Here is a 24,358-nt window from a genome sequence, read left to right as displayed (position 1 = left end):
TAATTCGCTGTGTATTTAGAAAAATATTGGGTTCCGTTATGTTTGTAGTAGATCTCCTAGACGACCTCCAAAAAAAGCTGTCTGGCGGTGAGCAAGATATCTCTGATACAAATCACCCAAAATTGAAAAATCCAAAATATTCATTTCCAAGATAGTAAAATGCAGGTAATGAACGAAGGAATAGTCAAAATTTTGATTTTTGACAAAATGGCGGCTTGTTAAAGACAAAAATCGTTTTTTTTTTTCACGAAAATTTACACTTTAAAATGGCATAAAAATCCAATTATTGCCAAAAACCTTTTTCCTTCGTTCATTACCTGACAAAAGTATCAAAGAAAATTCAGTGAAAATTTTAAGCCGATCGGTCCAGCCGTTCCGGAGTAATCGTGCTCACCGCCAGACTCATTTTTTTTGGAGGTCGTCTAGGAGATCTACTACAAAAATAACGGAACCCAATATTTTTTTAAATACACAGCGAATTCTTTTTATACATTAAATTTGCTATAGGGATATGTATTCTTTAGGTTTATATAATTAAATGCCTCTTTACAGAAATCCACAAAAAAGAAGGTTTTTTTTGCACTTTCAACTAGATATAACCCCTTAAGACGATAGAGGGCGCCAAAAATTCGTTTTGTTTTTTAAAGATGTTTGCAAATATCATAACTTTAAATGTAAAAATGGCGTAAGTTAAAATTTTTCATGAAGTTCATTTCACTTCTGACACCCTGTAATAGCCCCAATTCTGGTGCAGATATTTTCAATAAAAAAAAGCTTAAATCAAACATCGCAATAGTAAAATTTATACCTACGCTCTACTAAAAAATTAATTGAAAAAATACAACTTTTTGGCTTACCAGGAAATTTATAAAGTGCCACCTCATTGCAATTAATCTCAATCAAAGTTGATGTTTCATTTGGCAATCCAGCACATTGGCACATACTATTTAACGGGCAAGCATAAAGCATATCCTGTTGATTTACATTTAGCATTGTTATTCCAGGATGAGGTGGTGGCGGCATTGGTCCTTGGGAATTGCTCGATGAGATATTCGTTCGCTGACCACCCACCATACTACTACTCGCTGGTCCTCCAACATTGACAATTCTAGCTACACCTGCACCATTTGCAACATTATGATGACCATTTGGTGATGTTTGCCCATGGCCGCCATTGCCACTAACCGTGGGATTAGTGGCTGGGCCACCAGCACCATTACCACTAGGACCAGTGCCAGTACCGCCAGAACCACCGCCGCCGCCAGCCGCAAATCGTGCATCAAATTTCCAACAATCCACTGAGGATTTAAACCAATACAACATCGATATTGAAATTATGATGAGGTTTGGTCGATGATTTTCCATCCTGAAATTAAAAGTAAAAAAATAAAAAAATTTATGTTAATGTTGCATATTTTATAGAGAAGATAAATTGATAGATTTTGAATTGTTGGAAAAGATGAATTTATATTCGGCAAGGTTATATATTCATAGCAAAAATATTGAAAATGACAGAAAATAAAGTAAGAAATAGGTAAATATTTTGTAGGCGGAAATGCTCAAAAACAGGGCGTTTGCCCTCAAACATTTATGTAAATTAACAAACATTTTTAGATTAGTCCAATACAGAAGAGCTATCATCCCCATCATCCATTTACTTTGAAGCTCTCACTCAGCAAGTTTTTATCAGCAGATGAAAAAGTTTAACATTATTCCACTTTTGCGAAAAGAAATACTCTTGATTAAGAAATATCATCATCTATGATAGTATACTTTTAGGTGCTATATTGAAGTAAAGCTGTTCCTTTAAATCACTTTAGCTGTTACCTCCCGAAAATTTCGGCGCACCACCGTCGTCTGCATCACGTCTGCACCATTTTATTTTGAATGAAAAATTCGGTGAACCACCGCCGTACCACGACTGCACCACGTCCGCACCATTTCATTTTGTATGAAAAATTCGCTGCACCATGATACATAATTCTAGATTATTGAAAAAAACTACAGACGAGAAGGAGATTTGAACCCGAGTATCCAGAACACTTTCAATTAGAAGTCCAACGCCTTAACCACTCGACCACCAAGTCATGTTTGTACGAACTGGCAATTTGTTGCTTCAGTTAAAATAACTTTTAAGACGATTTAAACATTTGTATAGAATTGTACATATATAGAAAAGTGGTGCACCGAATTTTTCATTAAAAATGAAATGGTATGGACGTGCTGCAGCACCAGCAGCGGTGGTTTAGAAATTTTTTAAATGGCGCGGACGTGGTGCAATGGTGGTACGGTCGGTATAGTAGTTTTTCATTATGGTGCGGACATGGTGCAGCGGTAGTGCGGCGCAATAGAAAGTTCTGATAATAGTGCGGACGTGGTGCAGTCATGGTGCTGCGGAATTCCATTTTTACTCGGGCTTCCAATACTATGGACTAAATTTCCAGAAACCATGACTCATAAAAAGTGCTGTCATTTCGTGTATTTATAGAAATTTTGTATTTGCAAAGCAATGACAGTGTTAACACAAAAATATTAAGACCAATAAAAATTGCTGATTTAGTCACGTTAAAGTTTTTTTTTTTTTTTTTTCATTTAAAATAAATAAATCATAAAAGGCGTTCTGGTTGTCAGTCAATTCTCCACCTATAGTCTAACTCCCCCTCATACTACAAAAACCCATTAAGTGACTCATTCAAACATGCCTCAAACGTTCATCATTATCTTAACTTCCTCGTCAGTGTATTTAGATACATAAAAAAAAGGAAAGAATATCCTTAAATCATAAATAATAGCCAATAATATTCACCGAACATTTTATCAAAAGACAAAAAAAATAACAACTTTTGTTTCAGACAAAAAAAAAAATAATAATAATTCTGTCGCAGTTTTGGTGTTAAATGTCTCAAACACGCAAAAGCTATCAAAATTAAGTAAATCTTCTCACCATTACCCACAATCTACCACCGCCTCAAAGTTGCACGAACTTTGTTGTTTCGTTTTCGTTTGAATTAATCGGATATCTAATCATTTGCATGAGCAAATGATGTCTCTTTAAGGATAAAATATCAATAAAGCACCAAAAAAACAACAACCTAAAAACGATTTATCCACAATCCACATGCCATCCTTTTGGCGCAAGCAATCCATAGAATATTAATAAAAAAAAAAAAAAAAATCGCCTCTAATTTTCCAAAAACAACCAATATTTGCAGCAAGGATATAACAAGGATATAGATAGGTTAGCTACCTTCACCTTCATCTACAAACGTGTATCGTGTGCTGCTCTGGGAAATTTCACTTACACGCAATCATTAGGGATATATCACGACGATTCACGATATCTGCACACATAAATAAATAGTCAAAGTTTGTGTGTGTCAATCTGCTGTAGTTATCGTATGGATGTGTGCTTGCCCGGAGGAAGGTGCCATTTAACGAAATCACCTAAAGTAATGGGTGCGTGATAGAGTGAACTTCCTTCCAAGGATCCTACTGGCATCTGATGCAGACATACATGAAAACCCAGAGAGACGACGAAAAAAAGTGAAAGGACATTAAAACACACACATAACGGTATGGCAAAGTGGAATGGTAATAACTTGACGCGTATCTAATAACGGAAATCGTTTTATAGGTTTTTCCTTTTTATTTTTTTTAACGTGATCGTCTTATATGGTCTTAGAGAGTAGGTCTTTAGAAAGGTGGTAGGCCTGAAGGCCTACTATAACAACATAAATTGTTTATTACGAGCGAATTGATTTCTTATGGTGTAGTAATAAATTTTCCAAAACAGAAAAACACAACAACAAAAAAAAAATAAAAATAAAATAATAAGAGAGCCGACCAAAGGGGACACCTTTGGACTATAAACATGATTAAAGTGAAACGTAGATCGTGACTTGGAATTTCGTCTGTCCAATATATTTCACCCAAATAATCCGACTCACCATTCGCACACAAACACAATCAGATTTAGTAATTAACTTTCTTCGCAAAAGTGATTTGTTGTTGAGTGTTGTGTGAAATCAAGATGAGCCTTGAACCGTAAACCTTTCGAAGCAAAATAAATTATTTATTAAGGTATTTTTTGTTGGGTGGCGATGGCATATCCAAGTTGCGTTGACAGTTAATTTTGTGTCGTTTTGTTTTATTGCGTAGACAAATTATAAGGTGCTGTTCAGAGTTTTTTTTTTTTTTTTAATTTGAAAAAGAAGTCCTTGTAGGATATTTGCTATTAAGGACACTTTTAAAGGCAAGAAACAATTGAATTTAGGAAATTTTTGTATAGATATTTTTTGTGGAACCACAAAATGTTGTTAATTTACAATAAGTGATTTATTTTTTATTATTTTGTTATAAAATTTGAGTTGAGTATGAAACAATCAATCCAAAAAGTGGCATTTCAACAATTTCAAACAATCCCAAATCCAGTTATTTGATTTTTTTTTTTGCACCCGAGTAAAAATAGAAATCAAATTTTTAAAGAAAAAAATAGAAAAAATCTTGACCTATGGACCACAGCTACACCATCGCCGTTTGGCGGAAAATTTCTGCACTCCAACGCCGCACCATTTCATTTTGTATGAAAAATTTGCTGCACCATGAAACATAATCTTGGATAATTGAAAAATAAAAAAAAAAAAACTACCGACGAGAAGGAGATTCAAACCCGAAGACCAACGCCTTAACCACTCGACCAGCAAGTCATGTTTGTACGAACTGGCAATTTGTTAATTAAGTCAAAGTTACCTTGAAGATGACTTAAACATAAGACATGTATAAGTACGAAAATAGAATTTTTGATCATGGTGCAGTCGTGGTGCGGCGGTTTAGAAATGTTAGGTCATGGTGCGGACTTGGTGCAGCGGTGGTGCGGCGCACAGTGCGGCGACTAGTGGAAAAAAAATCAAAAAAAAGAATTTGCCAAAAATGTGAAGCAAGTATGCCAAATTCAAGGTAATAAGTCTGAATGAATAAATCGACAGTTAATTTATGATAAAGTTCAATTTTCTGTTGTCAGAGATCCTCAGAAGATCAATAAAAAAAAAAAAAACAAACAATTAGAGTAAGATTTGTAGTTACCGGTTAAAAGACAATTTACTGAAGAAAAAAGGAACATATGATATTTTTTTTGCTAGGTTCACATTCAGGAGAGAAAATATAATTATTCTAACTGCATATTTTTTTTTCTAGGTACATGTAAATTAAAATTTTTTTTGAGAGTCCAAATCAAAGCTTCTTTGTTCGTGGTAAGTACTAACTTTGATAAGCCATATATTTTGAGAGGGGTCAGATGGGAAAAAAGTGTTTTTATTTAAGGAAAGAAAACAATTAGATCTTTTAAAAAAAGTAAGTTTTGTCTGCATAAACTTGCGCTTTCTCTTGCAACAAGTGTTTGTTTACGAGTATTTTTTACATAATGTGTTCCGCTAGGGAGCTTTTTGATGTTTGTTTTTCCAACCCAACAGCCCGATTGCGTTGCGTGGTGTTTTGCAGTTAATGAAGTCAAAACTAAATATGCAATCAAATTTAGAGCCTGAAAATCAAGAAATCTTAGCAAAACACTTGTTTTTTTATTTTTTTCCCGAATTCCCATACATACAAGTTCCTGGATCGAATCATGTATACAAAAGTAGGCGTGGCAGGGGGCGAATAGGGTCGACACTATTTTGTACTTTTGAACTCGCCTAGATAATCAAATTTCTTCAATTTTATTCAAATTGTGCAAGCCGTTTTCTAGATATAAATATGCACACTCAGAAGTGGGCGTGGCAGGGGGCGTGGAATTTTCGCTAAAGTTTGTAAAACGTGTTGTTATTACATTTAAAAACAATTTTTTTTCCAAACTCAACTTTTTTTTTAAAAATTTGATTTTTTTCCAACATCTCCATACAATCAACGCACTGTGCGGCGTTCAAAAAGTGGTGCGGACTTGGTGCAGCGTTGGTGCGGTGGAATTCCATTTTTACTCGGGCATTTATCAAAGTTGGGGGAACTGTAGATTTTTTTTAACTGTCATTACTTGATACCAATACCAACTTACAATAAAAATTCGAAATCATAAGCATTCAAAGAGAGAAAATAAAGCAAAAATAATTTTCATTCTGGTATATTTAACATTATTTTCTGGTATATTTAACTATATGTAATTATTATGTTTTAATATATCAGGATTAAAGTTTTTCTTGGCGTTATTTTTTTTTTTCTTGTGAGGCTTTAAAGTAACAAAATCCAAATTAAAGACTTTGTCACATTAAATTCAAACAAAATTTAACCATATTCTCAAAAAATTTCTTTCTTACTGGCTTTTTTCTATAATAAAATCTGAAAAATCCTTATTTTCTAAGAATACCAAAATAATCACATCAAACCCATCAGCCGAAAAAAAATTCTAAGAGAATTTAATAAATTTTTTTTTTTTGTATTCTGAAATTTTAAACCATCAGAAAACATGACAAAAAGCTTTTAACAATAATCAACATTGAAGGTGTACTTTTTTTTTTTGCTTTTACATATTTGAAAATTCCAGAATAAATTATCATCAAAAAAGAAATCTTTTTTATTCTCTCTCTCCCTCTTTTTTTTTAAAGAAACATCATATTGCCTTTCAAGGTAGTTGCGAGAGATGCTAAAAATGGAACGAAGCTAAAATCAACATCAATTTAAATTTTGTCTCATCACCTTATCGACTATACCTATCTACCTTTTTTTCATGGAAGAAGCAACCTTTACCTGAGATGCCTTTAAATAATCTCACCTCTCACATCAGATACAAAAATATGATATTCACCCTTTTTTTTTTTATTCATATTTACACCTAGTTCTCGCCCTCTGACGGTGCACATTTCACAGCTCGGCGGAGAGGAGGCAAACAACAGAAAAAAAAAATTCTTTCAAAACTTCATAAATTTCAATATTTTTCACCATCACCACCGCCTCCTAAAAAAGATATTAATTTTGCCCGAAAAATTCCAATATAATATTCTGTCTTCCACAATGAGATGCATAGATTTTTGCACCTTCTTCCTACATCACCCCTTTTTCTGGGTGAGCTCAAGCCTATGAGACACTATGACAGGACGACATGAATGACGACACAGCGATGAGAGGGCGCTGCGCTGCTGTGGGCGCGCAACCCCAGCGCAAAAAATAAGGAGAAGAAGTGATCTCGTCCTTTCATCTAAAAGATTGAACTTTCAATCTCTTACTCTCGTGTGAATGATGTGGTTCGCATGAAATCAAATATAAAATAAAAAATCCTTTACCCAACGCTGACTTTTCCATCCGTTATCCTTACAAAGTGATGTAATATTAAATGTGCGTTGGTTTGAGTATATTCCAACAGTGGTAGAGTGTATGTATTTGGCAATCAAATTCCAGGCAACGCCACATCAAGGCTTGAAGGAGGATGAACAGTATACAGACGACGACGATGACGAAGAGGAGAAGAAAAAGGAGTGATTTTTCGTTTACCACAAGTGAAAATCATCAATTCGTCCCTCACCCTGTGATCCCCTTTTTTGAATGAAATAACACGTGTTAATCAAAAATGTTGGCAATATTCAAAATTTTTCTGATATTGCTTTCATATTGATTTACTCAAGGGATGTATAACCGAGCCAGGCACAAGAGGAGTAGGTAGTTGTTGTAGAGGTATTTTTATTGATACTTCAAGGATTTTATACGCATATTCCATTGAACTTGTCGAGCGCTGTCGTGTGATGTGGGGGCTGCTGATGAGAAGGGATTTTTAAATTTGGATAAAAATTTCATTGCGATTGACTCTTGATGCTTGAATGCTTTGCAAAGTAAGCAATCGAGTATATTTTTTTTTCTCTTCGTCTTCTTTTTCAATATAAAAAATATTCCTTGTGTCGCGCGTTTGTATAAGTGTAAATAGTTGTTTAAGGATTTTTTTAACAAATATCTGCTTTCAAATTGTATATGTGAAAGATATTGGCGTAGTGGCTTCGTTAATGCTTTATTCGAGCGAAATGAAAAAATCAACAAAAAAAAGAAGGATTTTTATTTTTGGGGTTCTCTTTGAAGATGTCAGAAGAATTTTAAATATTTGCAAGTGAGTTGATTTTTTTTTTACTTTTTTTTTGTTTTCTTGTTTTTTTTTATTGACTTTTCGTGTGAGAGTGGCTTATGCATATTTTAGATTATCCGGTTGCAAAGAAATGTCAACAGAATTTTAGAATTAAAAAACATCAAAAACAAAAATTTAACTGAATGATATTTTTTTTTTGTTTCTGTGCTCTGAATTATTTCTATGTTTTAACTTGAGAAAAAAGTTTTTAATAAAATCTTGATGATGATCAAGATTTTTTAAAAATTCTAAAATTAAAAAAATAATTTTAAAGCATGGCAACCTTAAGCTTTGACAGGATATCGCTTTGCAAACCGTATTTAAAGTGTTTTCTTAGACACAACTTCTTCTACTATTTGCTGGGTGTGTTTTTTTTTTTTTTTGTTAATAAATTTTTCCATATGAGCCAAACTGACAAAGCAATAATGTCGATCTTTTTAATTAGTTCGCTCTTAACGTTTAAAAATTAAAACAGTTAAAGTTTTCTTAATGAACATTAAAATAAATAAAATGCACGACTGGGGTCGCACGTACTTGCTGTTGCAGTTCAAAGCACTTTTATGTTAGTTTACTTGTGGATTTTACGAGCTGCCTCTAAAATAAATTTTAAAGAAATTTTGTTGAGGTTGGGGAAGAGCCGACATTTAGACTAAATTTTTTTCATATACAAATTTTTTTTTTGTATTTGACTTTTTTGAGAAAAAATAAAAATGCAATTTTATTGCCAATGCTTTAAATATTACGTATACAAAGTTTAATCAAAATCGTTAGAGCAGTTTTCGAGAAATTCGCAATATCGTATTTTTTTATTTCTAAACGAGATATAAAAAAACAAAAAAAAACCAACTTTCAGAATTCCATAAAAATCATCTGTACCAAATTTGAAGAAAATCCATCCACGCGTTAAGGCTGTGGAAATGTGTACAGATGGACGTACAGACGCACAGACGCACGGACGGATTTGCGAGACCCACTTTTTTGGAATTCTCCATCATCGTAATGTTGGTTTTGATTAAAACCTCAAATTTTTTTTTCGACACGAAACCAATAATTGCCCTATAGAGCAAGTAAAAAATAAGCAAGAAAATCAATCTTTTTTTTCTTCCATCATCTTAAAATCGATGGTTTAATATGACAAGCTATAATACATTTTATATCATCTGAAAGCTCATTATTTAAGCTTTAATATGATGTTTTAATCATGTTTGTACGACATCTAGAAAAAAAGTTGCAATTTTTTAAAGTCAACCATGTTGAAATTTCAAACCTAGATTACGGTACTTCCTACACTAGTGGCTGGTCATCGGAAACAGATTTTACAAGTTTTTTAATTTAAGATTGTATAACTAAAAAATAGCCTTTGTCAACCATTTACTTTCTTATTTAAAATTTTTCATAAAAGATCCTTGGATTTTAAACAGGCATTAATAAAATAACAACAAAGTTTTCTTGTTTTCATGTATTATTTTACTTCACTTTTTTTTTTTGTCTCCACTAAGTTCATGATTATGTCCTTAAAATAATAGAATTTCAAGCAAAATTCTTGAAGCTCATGAATTTTCATTAAATTTTTTTTGTAGGACATTCATACAGCCGTAGACTAATAGATACCAATATCTCAAATGTAATGCTCTTGGGACAGGCTTAATTTGTATGAAAACAAAGTGCTGTGTCAAAATGTATACTTTCTTATATAAATGACTCATCTTAAGTACACACAAGTCAGAGTTGTTGTTCATGTTCATTCCTACTCCTCCTACATAACAAACAAAAACGAAAAAAATCCATAAGCCTGACAGACTTTATAACAATTAGGTGCACACTAGGAGTCAAGATTATCTTAACACAAATAGACAACAAATGCCGTAGGGATCAAATGCATATAAATAACTTGTCATAATATTTTGTTTATTTTTATACACAATAGATGTATGTATGTATGCCTACCAAATAAATCCTTATTCACTTTACACCATTTTTATTTGAATGTTTGTAGAGCAGCAGCAAAAAATGATGACATGAATTTTTGTTCTCTACTGTCTACTGCCATTCAATGTTTGACATATTTTTGTTTATTTTTTTTTTTTGTTCTTTTTTTACCAGGGTGTGTGCTTAAATATATGATACAAACATATATGTAGGCAGGCATCTATCATCCAACTTCAAGGTTGTCTGTGAAATTAAATATTTAAAGATACAAAATCTTTGAAATAAAGTTAAATAGGTTTTGATAGACTTTTTTTTTGGCATTTTTAGAAAAGGTCACAAGAGATTAGAGGAAATTAATTCTCTTAGAGAGAATTTGTGAAATAGCTACCAATTTTGTATCAACGGATTAAAAGTTTCCCAACAAGGATATTTCTTTGCATTTATCTTGTTTTCACAAATTTAATTTCTGTTTGCAATTTTACTTTGAAATAAATAGAAGTACGACCATAATACAGTGGTCTCAATCAGATTACAAAAATTTAAAAATCACTTCTCCTTTTTTATGTATTTTAACTATTGATTTTAACACATTTTTCTCTACATAAAAAAAAATTATTGTGCTAGCAGAATTCTATATATGTAATTTTTTTAAATTACTTCACAAAAATCAATTCCTAGAAAACACCTTCCTCAACAAGCTTTGAAAAAAATCAATTTTCATAAATTTTATGTTTTCCTTCTTCGATTTATCAAAAAAAAATCATAAACATTAACAGCTTGATTTTGTGTGTGTTCCTTCAAACATTATAAAAATAAAAATAAAATGTTTCCTTTTCACGTCCTTTTTTTTATTCAATTTCCTACCACCTACCATTTTTCTCACACTCATAAAAGTAAACATAAAAGAAAAAAAGTTCCCATTAAAATTCCCTTTGAACTTCAATTCTTTTAATACAATCAAATTATTTATGTCCCAATTTAATGTGTGTAAGAAGGTTATAACCAAAAAAAAAAAAAACAAGAAAAGTCATAAAAATAATGCCTGTTTCTGACAGTACCCAATCAATCATACATAGGACCTTTTTATTTTAATGTTTTTGATATTTTTTTCCAGTTATAACTTTAAGCCATTTAAGAGTTCGGAAAAAAAATTATAATAAATTGTAACAGCTGTATAAGAAAATATACACAAACATTATCATTCCCATAAGAAATAATTCGTTTTTGCTAAACACAAAGTAATTAGTGTTTTTACGCACTCTTATAAACAGTTCTTATAGACAGACGAGAATCCTTTGAAACACTATTTATGTATTCAAGAACGATACATCTTCAAGTTTCACTTAACACCAATAACATTACAATATTAACTCATCCAAGTACAATAATTACAAACATTATTAGAAGAAACGAGTGCTTATTTAATCATCATCAACATCAATATCACCACCGTACACACACACACACATAGAAATACTCCTACACAATCGCACTCATGATTGCCTGGGATATAAATTATTGCTGTTTACTAGAATTAGAGGCCCTAAAAGCACGTCCTTCATACCAAATTAAATACACATAAATAATAACTACACAAATTTTAATAATGAGAATATTGAATACGTGGATACTAGAATTATGGTGACCATACTTACTTTAAGTTTTTTTTTGAATTATTTTCTACAAAGTTTGATTTTTTTTTAAAGTCAAATATGAGAAATCAATAAAATAAGAAAGGCAGGCAATGTTGATTGAACCAAAATATGATTATTGTTCAATTTAATGTTATAAGTGTGACACATAAAGTTAGGGTATTTTTGAATGCTAAATTCAATGAAACCAAATCCCAGACAATTTGACTTTAATGAACAAAATTTAAGCCAATTTTTTGTATGCGTTAAAGCTGCAGTCTCTTTTTCAATCTTTTTTTCAAAGGGAAAACAGTTTTTCATATAAAAAAAAAACTAATGACTTCTGGTTTTATTTTTTAAGTTTTCATATTAACTTAAATTTATGTAGGTAGTTGATTTGATGAATCTGGAAATCTAAGATTTGAACTCGCTTCCCTCAATTTGTACCAAATTTTAGCCTTCAATCTTGTACATTTTTTGTAAACCTTTTTTTGTAGGTATGCAAATTTTTAACACGGCTGATGGCAACCCTGTTGTACCGGCTTCAGCTTTTTTTATATATTGTGATAGAGGTTTGGAGTGTGTAATGCCACGACGCCAATTTTCAAACATAATTCCGGAGTTCTAGCAGGAACTTCTGATTTGCAAGTACAAAAAAATTATACTCGAAACACCATATCGCCGCTGGGAATCCTGTAGATATTGGTGAAAAAATCAAGCAAGTCTCCAAGAGAAACCGTCGATTTTTAGTAAGTTCTTTATCCCGGCTACAAATTCATATCCAAATGCTGGTGAAATTCACACTTTTAATAATATTTTAAGTGAATGTGAACTCTATTATAATGAAAAATAAAAACATATATGAAATCTTTAGCATATTCTATTTGACTTTTACCAAATTAATCTCTGTGTAGTGTGTATGGAACATAATTCGGTACAATGAGTGGCTTCCGTTGTGAAAAAGGAAAATTTCACCAGATGTGGCAAATGCTAAATATTACCAAAAAGTGAACTTCACTTTTATTGCAAAACAGTATAGAAAAAGTTTCGTTACTCTTATAGGTCTTAATTTAAACATCTTTAATGGTTTGCATTAAAAATAAACTAAGTAAGAAATAGTAGGCATGGTCACCATAAACTATAATTCTCTATCATCATCATTTCGAGAAGTATAAGTTCGTCGCTCCATTTAACATTCTAGTCACACCAATATGAAAGAGGATATATTTATGTGTACAAACGTACATCATTCATTTCATTTTATAGCTAAGTAGACAAAATATATAGGTACATAAATCTACACCCAGTCATAGTAGTAGAAAGAGAGAGAGATTTATATCTCTTTCTCTATATAGTAGATCCTGATTAATAAAATCCTTTTTATTGGATTAGTTACAGAATGGGGGTTGGGATAGTGACTATATGATACAAAAACGCATTTATATAGCACGAAAAGATTCTCTGTGTCTCGCTACTACTTAAATTGTGTGTTGGTATGTGTACGTTCACATAGAGCGATAGCTGCCATAAATATTCCTTAACATTTCATTTCAAATTGTAGCTCTTTCATTTCTATTTGGAGGACATATCTTCATATCGTTGATCTGTGTGTATAGTTTTTGTTTTTTTTTTTTTTTTTTTTTTTTTTGAATGAAATATAGTAATTTTAGTTTTTTTTTTTTCAATTTACTTTATACAGGGTGGGGGAAATTTTGAATGACAAAAAACTAAGGGAGCCTCATTTGAATTTTTTTTAAATGTCAATTATGAATCTATAAACACTTTACTCCATCACTAGACTTTATGTGGATTTAAAACTTTCAAGCAAAAATCAAACGTTACGCTAAGAGAAATCAGGGGGTTTTTACCCTCATTCCTGTCACAGCCACACCATTTCAGAAAAGTAATTTAAATTTTAGAAAAATAAAATTGTTTTCCCTCTTTTTTTTAAGTACATAGCTATTATTCAAACAATTCCCCCCCCCCCCCCCCCCCCCCACTTTCAATTCCCAAAGTTCCAATAAGTCCAATTTTTCCCCATATTTTTTCATGTACGATATCCTTGCAAAAGTATTTTAAGAATTTTTTAGACCCTCTCCCCCCCTCCCCCCCCCCCCCCCACCTCGCTTTGAACATCGTCATTTTCGGGGATTTTATAGCCCCATTTTTTTTTTCAGGAATGGTCTTCGGTTAATTTTCTATAGAAAAAAAAAATTAAATTGAGAAAAACCCCATTTAGGGTAAATAAACCCCCTTTAAGCCTTCTATCTCACACATCACCCTGTAAAACTTAAATCATTCTTCAACAGTATTATTTTCATAAATGTCGAAGGCGATGATGAAAAGCTGAAAACCTTTTTTTCCTTTTTTTTTTGTCTTGTTGCTAATATATCTTGTTTTTCTGTCTGTTTGCAAGAGTGGGATGTATAGAAAAAAGAGTATGGGCAGGTAATAATCATACTTATGTGTAAGAACCATCATTAATCTTTCAACGTTTTTATGATGAAAATTCTTTATAATTTTTTTTTTTTCGAGTAAGTTTGAATACATGAATTCTACTATGTAGCTATCAAGGAGTTATCAATCAAAAGTTATCGATGAGAGAAGAGTTGCTCTTTCATATAGAGAGGTTTCCAATCAGTTGAACACACAATAGCGCAGCTGCTTTGTTATGGTATTGGGATTTAATTAAATATAAGACGACGGCAAAAAAACAAAACAATTAATTAAGCTTGATTTAACTTGAGATCAAATAAGTTTTTGAGAACAACAAATAATAACGTTTTTAGCTTTAACACTTTGGTATATCCTAGTTTACATTATAGTCAAGTCCTTGAACAATTTAACTATGAATTTTTGACTTTTAACAATTTTTGGGTTGAAATTGTTGAAAATTAAAGATAATTTGATAAAAATTCAAATTTTGTCTATTTGTGTTAAAAAATCTAAAAAAGCAGTAAATTAATTGAGCAGAAATTTTTAAAGAACACTTTGCTTTATTTTACTTTTCATTCAGAAGTTCTTCCAGGAATTCGAAATTCCAAGTGTTTTCTATATCAAGATAGTTCCGGTCGATCATAAATTCATATCATACAAAAAAACCAAAATGGTTAAAATTTTAGGTTTTGTAAAAAAAAAGTTGCTCATACGCCATGGATGACCAAGTTCTTTTTTCATTATTGTCTTATTGTACAAATACTATATTTTTGGTTCTAAGGATTTTTGGATCAGGGTTGTAAAAATCTTTTTTTTTTAATGCTTTGTTTTTTATTACAAATTAAAAAAATTAATATTTATTGTAAATAAAAAAAAAAAAAATACAGTAAATAAAAAATTTTTATTACAACTGAAAAATATTTAGATTAAAAAAATATTTATTTCAATGCACACATTTTGCATTGTTTTTTTTATTTTTTTCAACACAGAAAATTTTTTTTAAATGCAAAATATTTTTATTTGCAGTAAAAATTTTACTTTCAATGCTAATTTTTTTGAGTTGCAATAAAATTTTTTTTATGCAAAATATTTTTAGTTGCAACAAATAATTTTTTTTAATGCAAATTTTTTTTCGGTTCCAATTAATGTTTTTTATTTTATTCAAATGTTTTTTTTTTTCAAAATACAAAAAACAAAATTGCATTCAACCAAAACTTTACTCACTGACTACCTAGACAACAAGGAGAAAAAAGTATTTCAATTGAAAAATTGAATTCACACAAAAAAGTGAAAAACGAAAAAAATCATGAAAAATATTTCCATTTAGCCTGGTATTCAAAATACATACATATATGTACGGTGAAGGTCCTTTAGTTTTTTGCAGCATTTCCCAAATGGAAAGACAATTCCTTTAGCGGCTTAAGTAACTTTTTGTGTTTTTCCTTACATTTTTTTTAGAATATTGTTTCTTTCTCTATTTTTTGTGTTCGAGAGAATGTATTTTAAAATATATCTACAGTGTTGTTAAAAAAATGATTCAACCTCCCCGAAAAAGGATTGCAATCTTAATACCTATTAATTTTTGTTAAATATTTTAGAAAGCATACCAAAACAAAAAAAAAAACAACAGGAGGAGGACGTTTCGACAAAAAAATTCTTCGTTAAACCGGAAAAGTAATCAAAAATTCACAAATATTTCAAGTATACTTTAATTGAACAACAAATTCGTTTAATTCATCAACTTGAAAATTTTGGTTTAATTTTTGTTGTTGTTGAAAACCCTCTTTTTTATGACATTTTTTCTAAAATTTTGCATCCCTTATGTAAAATATCAAAAGCATTTTTGTTATTCTCAAAATGTACTAAAAATGTTTGATTAATTTTTTTTGCACCATCCTGTTTATTTCTTTTTTCCAATTTTATGGATTCATAGCTGAACAGTGAACATTCAATATAGAATTGCCATTTAAAGGAGCATGTTGGGGATATTTATATTCTTGTAGCACCAAAAAATTGGTAGCCCAAGTTTGAAAAAAAAAAAAAACTGAAATAAATTGTGTCAAGCTGAAAATAAAAAGTACTAAAGCGTACACAGTAAGACCAATGAAATGTTATGTATGTACCTATACCACTGAAGGTTTTATGCCAAACAAAAAAAAATTTGTGAACAAGCAATTTTACGAGCATACTCTGATGCACCATCAAAAAAAGTTGAAAAAAAAAAAATCCCACAAAAATGTCCTTCTTCGGGTCATAATACTTTTAAATGGTTTTTCGAGTTGCTTACAAAAGAGAGCTTTTGTATAAAAACGTATACACTTTATGAACCTTTAAATCTCGATTGAAAAGTTATGAGTTGTTGTTCTACAAACGAGAGAGTACTTCAGTGTGACAAAAAACAAACAAAATACCCAAATAAAATAAAAAGGACTCTAATTTGTTTTGAAATTGTTATTCTGGACAAACAGTTTAAGGATTTCTTTTTTTATATGCATTCATTCGTTTGCCGCATTCTAATGACTCATTTTGTGTGATGGCTTGAGAAACCATTTCACTAATGATGAGTTCAAAACCAAACATTTGTCAAGTACAATGAAACCAAAGCAAACAGCTACACAAGAAGAAAAAAAAATGCAATAACATCTTTTAAATGAAAAGAAAAACTATAAGGATCACCATCAAACAGAAAACAAACAATAATACGAACAAAAAAAAAATCCCTTAAAACCCCCTGTGAATAAATTCATCTGGACTCGCTTGGCGATGGGACAACTCACCACCTGTCAGAGTGATTAAAATGATGTCCAAGCAGGGGACCAAACCACCAGGAGCCGCCACAAGACAAAGATATTTTTGTCGTCCTGTGAAAACATCTATTTCAAAAACCATCCATTAAAATGCTAAACGAGCTCCAATTACTCGTTACATCAGGACCAAAAGGAACCAACATACACACCAGGATGAACGACATAAAAAAAAAAAGAAAAATAAATACACTAAAAAAAATTAAACTACCTCACTCCTCCGCCTGCCGGCCGCCCGCCACCATGTCGTGATATGGGCTTTTGTATGGTAGATGGTCTAGGGTAATGTCACTTAGTTTGACAGGACCCTCTACAGACATAGAGACAAATTGTGTAATGTTGAAAGTTTTCATAGCGCGCGCTAGCTATGTATGATGCTGCTGCTGCTACTGGACTGTGAACATGGACACGAGCGTGAAACACCAAAACCAACACAGAGAAAAAAAAAACAACAAACAACAACAACATGAAATTTAAGTGGAAAAAGTTGTGTTACCTTAAATTTGATTAAAATAATTTTTTCTTGCTGTACAATGCACCTGGGTATCCTTTCAAAAATGTATCATCATTTCTAAGGATTTGAGGTGGTTTGAGGATATGATGGAGGATGGAGCGGAGAAGGTTGTGGGTTTTGTTCAGACACCTTTCATTGTGGACAACGGCTAAAGGAGATACAAACAGTATTTTTTTTTTGTATTTTTATGATTAATGTGTTTTGTATGACGATGGAATATAGAGAAAGGGGATGGAAAGAGATTTTCCCTTCTGCCTTATGAAACATTTACAAAGCTTTTTTTCTAAGCAGGGACGTATTTTGGGGGGAATTGATTTTTTTTGGAGCCTTAGAGTCAATTTGGTTGTCAAACTCCTTCAAGGTTCAAAACTTGTGCTTTTGACAGTTTTTTTTTTTTACGTTTTTTACTTTTATGGGAAGGGGGTACTATTGCCCCTTGTGATCAATAGTTCATAAAGTGGATACATTTTTGTTCCATTTTTATCTGAGTTGGCAATGAACATTTAAATTTTTTTGAATATTATACCTGAAGTTTTTATTATGAATGGGGGACTTTGCCCCCTCTAAACTATTATTTGATATAAATATTTTTTTTTCTTTTTGATTCGAATGAAGCTTAATTTCTTCAATTTTCTTTACAAACTTTACAAATTTATAGGAACCCCCATTTAAATAGCTCCTTTTCTTTTTCCATTGATACGCTCCTGGTAATTGTAGACAAACCCAGAAAAGCAAGTTACAAAAAAAAAAAAAAGTTACATTATATTTTGTGCTGATAATAATGTTTTGCGATGAAGAGAGGTGTCTTTATCGCCTTTGAGGCCTTTGACTTGGTTTTTTGTTGAATATATCTATGTGTGTGTGGTTGTTTTTTGTTTAATACAAAGAAAAAAAAGTTATACAATATAAATTGATGCAGGTGACAAAGTGACATTTTCATTGTCGATTATGTGACCCGTATCTGTCGTTAGGAACACACGGTGAAGTTCTATATATGCGTGATAATTGGCTTAAGGGCAGGAAAATTGGTGAGGGATTTTCTATAAAAGTATAAACCATTAAATTGTTGTTTTGTTACTTCTTTGAACTTTTATAAATAAGTTTTATGGTGGTTTACATTGTAGGATTTGAGATATTACTCATATGAAAAAATACATGATTTTGTAACGTGAATGGAGTTTAGAGAGATCTTTCTTTTGACGTCACTTTTGATGGATTTGCAAGGAATTTAAAAAAAAAAATTTTTTTAACATAGGTATTATAAGCTTAGGTAGACTTATTTATAATCGCCCCATAAAAATGGAACTATTTTTTTTTTGCCAAAAATAACGGTACCTGAACATATTAAAATTTCGGAAAGGTTTAATTTCTCGAAAACGGCTCCAACGATTTTGTTAACAAAATTCAGAAATTAGTTATTTGGCAAGATCTATCTTTCGATCAAAAAATTTGTTTTCGAAAATCATTTATTAACGGTACCTATTTGCCATAGAACTGATTTTCTGAAAAACTACTAATTCAATTTCAACACTAAAGCACTTATATAATTTAAATAGAAAAAATCAAATTTTCGAAAACGGGACATTGAATTTTTTTTGAAATTTTGGTATAAGATGGTGATTAGTGATTTCTACAAAATGGCATACCAATTTTATTTTAAAACTTTTTTTTCCAAAAAATAGTTTATAAAAAATTGTTTTTTTTTTTAAACGGCTCTGACAATTTTGAAATTTTTTTGTTTTAAAAATGCATCTAAATATGTTATATTAAAGAAAACTGCATACTTGTTTTGGAGGGCAAGTTGATTTCAGATTTTTTTTATTAATGTAAAAAAACGAATTTTAGGTTTTTTTTTATTTTTTGTTTTGTTTTGTTTTTATATAGGTTACTAATGGTAACTTTTTATAATTAGGAAAAAGAGTAATAGATGGGATGTATTGCAATGTAAAAAAAGTGTTTGCGAACTTAAATCCTAAATCGATATTCACCCAGCCAAACTTTTCATCAAGTTTTAAGTAAAAATAAACGCTTAAACGTCGTTGACTTAATGTCGCATACGTTACGCAACATATGTTCAATTTATGGTACATAACTATATTTGTCAAACTGAGACTTGTGGACGCTTCATTAGAAGGGATAATCTTAAATTATTTTCAAGTGTTCAAATCGATCTAAAAACTGTTACGGCACTTAAAATCTATTTCAAACACAAAAAAACATGCAAAACCTTCATCTGCGTTACAATAGAAAGCTCCATAACTTCATTTTCCAAATTTCTATATAAAAAGTCTTAAAATTAAAATTTGTTTGCGATTTTTACATTTAACAATAAATTTTACAAAATTCTATTTATTTTAATAATACGAATATAAGCCTTCTGTATAAATAAAATTACTAAATATTTAACTTTCAACCCCTATAACTCTGTTATCTCGCATGGCATGGGGGAAAAAAAAACACAGCATTAATTTATTACGAATGAATACCTTAAACAAATGACCGGGAGGAAAATGTAAAACCACAATATTAATTGCTCGATTAAATTCAATTTTATTTGAAGTCATTAAATAAACAAAACTCATAGTTTGCATTAAAGTTGTAAAAGTTGAACCAAAAAAAAAAAAAAAAAAATTAATCACGAAATTAAAGTTTTCCTAGAAGTTATTAACTCACATTTCCCTTTAAAGTAGCATCCAGATAATAAAAAATGTATCGCAAACATTTGAAAGAGGCTTAATTTGTTGTTATTAGATAAGCCATATAAATCAAATTTATAAATCTAGATAATTTATTGTTACTTTTCTGTGACTGATAACAAAATATAACAATAACTTTGCGTGTGTTTAATTTAATACGATTTAATTCTTTTAATCGTTTTTTATCTTATTTCTGAAATAAAAATATCAGTTCATTTCAGAAATTCGTTCGCATTTGAAGTGCCAGCATTCAATGTATCAGTCATGTATCTTAAAAATAACGTTTTACTTTTAATATTAATTGTGTCATTACTAATTGTGGAAATTTGCAGTTCTAAAGAAAATAGTTCATCAAAATCATCGGATAGTAATTCTAGCGAGGAATCATCATTATCATCATCATCGTCATCAGAAAGTAATGAATCTTCACGACGCAAAACTACTACAGCTAAACCAAACAATGATGACAATGATGGAGATCCTGTTGGAGAAATAATTGATGAAAATAAAAATTAATCTTCTTTAATTTTTCAAAGTTAAAAACGTTGAACGACTTAAAATAAAATTGAAAGTGGAAATAAAAATAAAGCTATTTAAATCCTAGTTCAACAAGATATTTCAAATTTAAGCCTTTTAATTGAGAAAAAAAAAACAATAACTTTTACAAATGTGTCTTAAACTATAATACTATCAAAGCTAACAATTGAAACACCATACACATCGACTTTTTAATCAAAACAAACCAAAAATTATTATTCTAAGCTTTTTAATATACATACATACGTATGTCCCCGTCAGCATTTTTTAACCATAAAAACCATCAATTTGAATTTCATTGCTACAGTAGCATATAGATATCCACTCCACCAAATGACAACAAAATAAAAATGAATATCAAACAACAATAATTTTTGATTGTCATAAAATAACCGCCAAAATGTTTACACATACACATCACAGAAAATTTAACAAAAAACTTCTAACAACACAAGGTTTTAGCCATAACCGTTAAATGTATCCCTATCAATTTGAATTGATGAAAGAGTTGAAAAGGAGTCTTATGTACTTGCTTGCATTTTTATAAAATAGTTAATAGTACCCGTTTAGAGGCTTAAAATTCAAAATTATAATCTTGTCAAAACATACTGTGAATTATAAAAAAAAAAAAAAAACAAAAAAAAAAAAATATGAGTACTACTTTCCCTAGGAACTTCGATTAATTCTATACTATCCTTGTCAAACATTTCTTTGGTTTCAAGTCAACTAATGCATATCTTATTATAGGATAAGACATCTCATCCCATAAGGCAGCACATTAAGGACAATCACAGTGAACATTTCTCAACATTAAAAATAAATGAAGAACACTCAAATAAGAGAAATTCAAAATAAATTTGTTCCAATCAAACCTTAAGATGACTTTTCCCATAACGTGATGAGTTGTCCTTTGATGAAATGTGCTTTCAATATATTTTGAAAGATCAATTACATGACCTTAAAACTGCAAATAAAAACAAATACAAATGATACCTATGCACACAATTGATTGATTCACTTTTTTTTTTTTTTTTTTATTATTCTTTTCAAATTCTCTGCTTTTTCCATCGTTTGTATATTGACATTGTCATGAGTTCTCCAATTATTGTGTACATGATGCTCTTGTACAGTTTTATGATTGTATCTAGATGCACTCAAATGGAAAACACAAAAAAGTGATATTTTTTTGTTTTCTTTTGCAAAAAAAAATATTCATCAAAGCGTTTAGTTTGGAACAGAAAAAATCAAAAAAAAAAAAAAAATCAAAAAAAAAAAAAAATCAAAAAAAATATCAAACTCTGAATCAATTATTGTTTTTTGCTATAAATATGGTTGAACATCATCATCATCTAAAAGGAATATGTATAAGCAAGGAAAATTCATTGGAGCGATGAATTTTCATTTTAGTTGTCATTATTTTTTTTTTTTTTTTTGTATCTTTTTTCGTTTTGATGTTTTTTTCTTTGTCATTTTTTTTTAATTTTTTTTGTATTTTATCAAAAGGATCCTTATAAAAATTATTACTAACTTAAGTGTAGTATAGAAATGGGAGAGAGGTCTAGACTCTAGGGGCTATATGACACATAAAGTTTTTAACCTTCACTTCTGGATTTTTTATTTGTTTGTTCCTTTAAAATTTTTCATAAAATAATGGTAGCAATATGTGTATGTGGTGTGTTTGAGTTGCCGTAGAGCAAACAGCTTTTGTGAAATGAGTTGATAAATAATTTTTTTCTTGTTGTTTTTTTCATCAGCTCGGAATATAAAACTTTTTCAATAAATTCTACTTTGTTATAGATTGGAGTTTTTTTTCGGTTCTTTTGTGTTCAGGTATATATCTATCTACATCATCAAGGGACTATCTGGACCTGGTCACATATTGATATAATGACAACCTCAAAAATATTGCAAGAAGGTTAAATCGTTTCAGATTTATAAAAACAAACTTTAGACTTTTTTTCTTGATTAATGATTTCAATAAAAAAGTTTACGTTTTTCTTAGAAGTTTTTTTTTTTTTTTAACTAACACACATTTGTTGTAAGGTATTTGATGAATCTCAGATGTTTCTTTTTATTAGTTTTATTTAGTGACTCTAGAGAAAAGTTCAATGATTTTTAGAATGATGTTAAATATGAATTAATTGTAAAAAAAAAAAAAAAATAGAAGCAATACGGAAATAAAAATGGCTTTCTTCATCTGTAACCAATAAAAATGTTTTAATGAAACTACAATTTATACTTTATTTTAAGGTTTTTTAATCGAAAATTCAAATTTCTTTAAAAGTGCTCTTATTAAATTTGGTAAAATTTTTAAAACCTCATTTCTTAAAAAAATACTTTCCTCAATTTTCTATTTTTTATTTTTAAAAATTGTTTTGAATTCTTTTTTGCCTAGGTACTCTAAAGTCTCAGATGGTCGACTAACGTAAAATCATTTGATTGGTTACTCACAAACAGAAAAATTTGCAATATATAAATTTTTTCATAAAAATAATGTTACACATACGCCATAGTGACCCGCTAAATCTCTGTTTATTAGTCACGTAGAAGAAAAAATTTTTTTATCAACTAAGATAAAATCATATTTCTTCCCTCTAATTAAATTGTTAAAAGTGTAAATCGTTTGAGGGAAATACAAAAGAAATGTAGCAGTTAAGCTATGCAATAAAAATTAGTCATTAAACTATAAAGCATTTTAAATTGTTTGAAAAATTTAAACCAATCTATCACAAGTTTCAGTTTTTCTTGTTCACTGGTGTTGAAAACGCCACCAAAATGTTTTCGGAAAAAAGAGTTTCCTTTCTTTTTCTAGTTTTTATAATATTTATCATTAAATTGTGTTATGTTGACAAAACAACTAAAACAGACATTTTATTTGAAGAATCTACTACTTTCAGTCAAGAAGGAGATGATTTGGATTCAGCTAGTGGAGATGGTCCCCCTCTACCTGCATTGGCAGTTGCTACATTAAAAATTCTTGCAGGATAAAAAAAAAAAAAAAAAAAAAACATTTAAAATGTAACCAAGTGCCAAAATAAATTTTAACCTAAAATTTTGTTTAAATTTTATTATTTAATAATGGAAATTAGCTGGCCGACAGCTAACAAAAAAAGTTATACAGATTCACCACTATATCCATGAAATATTAAATTCATCTTAAAACATTTTTTTTTGTGTACCATTACCTAAAAAAAAAAAAACAATATTAGAATTCTCCTGAAGGACTAATAAATTGATTCCTGGTATTATGGAGCTGATAGCTCCACAAAAGTTTTAATTTTCCATAATTTCCTTCTAACCGTTTTTATCTTCTATATATAGATAGTTCCCTGAAATGGTTTGTATCCTTTATTAAGGTAAATAGCCAGATAGAGATACTATATTATCCACTTTCCTACCATAGTAAACTCTACTGAAATTCCCCTTAAAAACAAACTTTAATAAATTTTGAGACTTTATGTGAACATGAACATGTCTATCTTCATTTCGATATAATTTATCCCAGTGTACTTTATTCATATCACTGGGTTATATCCTTTTTAGTAACAATTTGATATTCTCTTAAAGATAAACGTCCGTTCTCATCAACCATCGTCATCGTATGGCCTCGTGTGTGCCAAGTGTACAGTCAGTCAGTCGTTTTTATCTTTCTCACATTTTGATGGGTTAAAATCGTGCAGCAGCCACTATCTGACAAAATGAGAGATGTTGATGATGAT

General features: G+C 30.2%; 2 protein-coding genes across 2 annotated transcripts in view; both read right to left on the bottom strand.

Annotated features, from left to right (window-relative positions):
* LOC129913734 (transcription elongation factor S-II) overlaps positions 1-24,358 on the bottom strand; it is a 409,451-nt gene that overhangs the window by 295,313 nt on the left and 89,780 nt on the right. The gene's annotated exons all lie outside the window — the stretch shown is intronic.
* The window catches only part of LOC129913718 (chaoptin), a 150,179-nt gene that overhangs the window by 55,676 nt on the left and 70,145 nt on the right, over positions 1-24,358 (bottom strand). The window contains exon 2 of the mRNA XM_055992525.1: positions 858-1,366. Within this exon, the coding sequence (XP_055848500.1) occupies positions 858-1,366 (509 nt within the window). The remainder of the gene's footprint in view (positions 1-857; positions 1,367-24,358) is intronic.

This window comes from Episyrphus balteatus, chromosome 3, assembly GCF_945859705.1.
Source record: "Episyrphus balteatus chromosome 3, idEpiBalt1.1, whole genome shotgun sequence".
Lineage (NCBI taxonomy): Eukaryota > Metazoa > Arthropoda > Insecta > Diptera > Syrphidae > Episyrphus > Episyrphus balteatus.
This window is presented reverse-complemented; position numbering and strand designations above follow the sequence as displayed.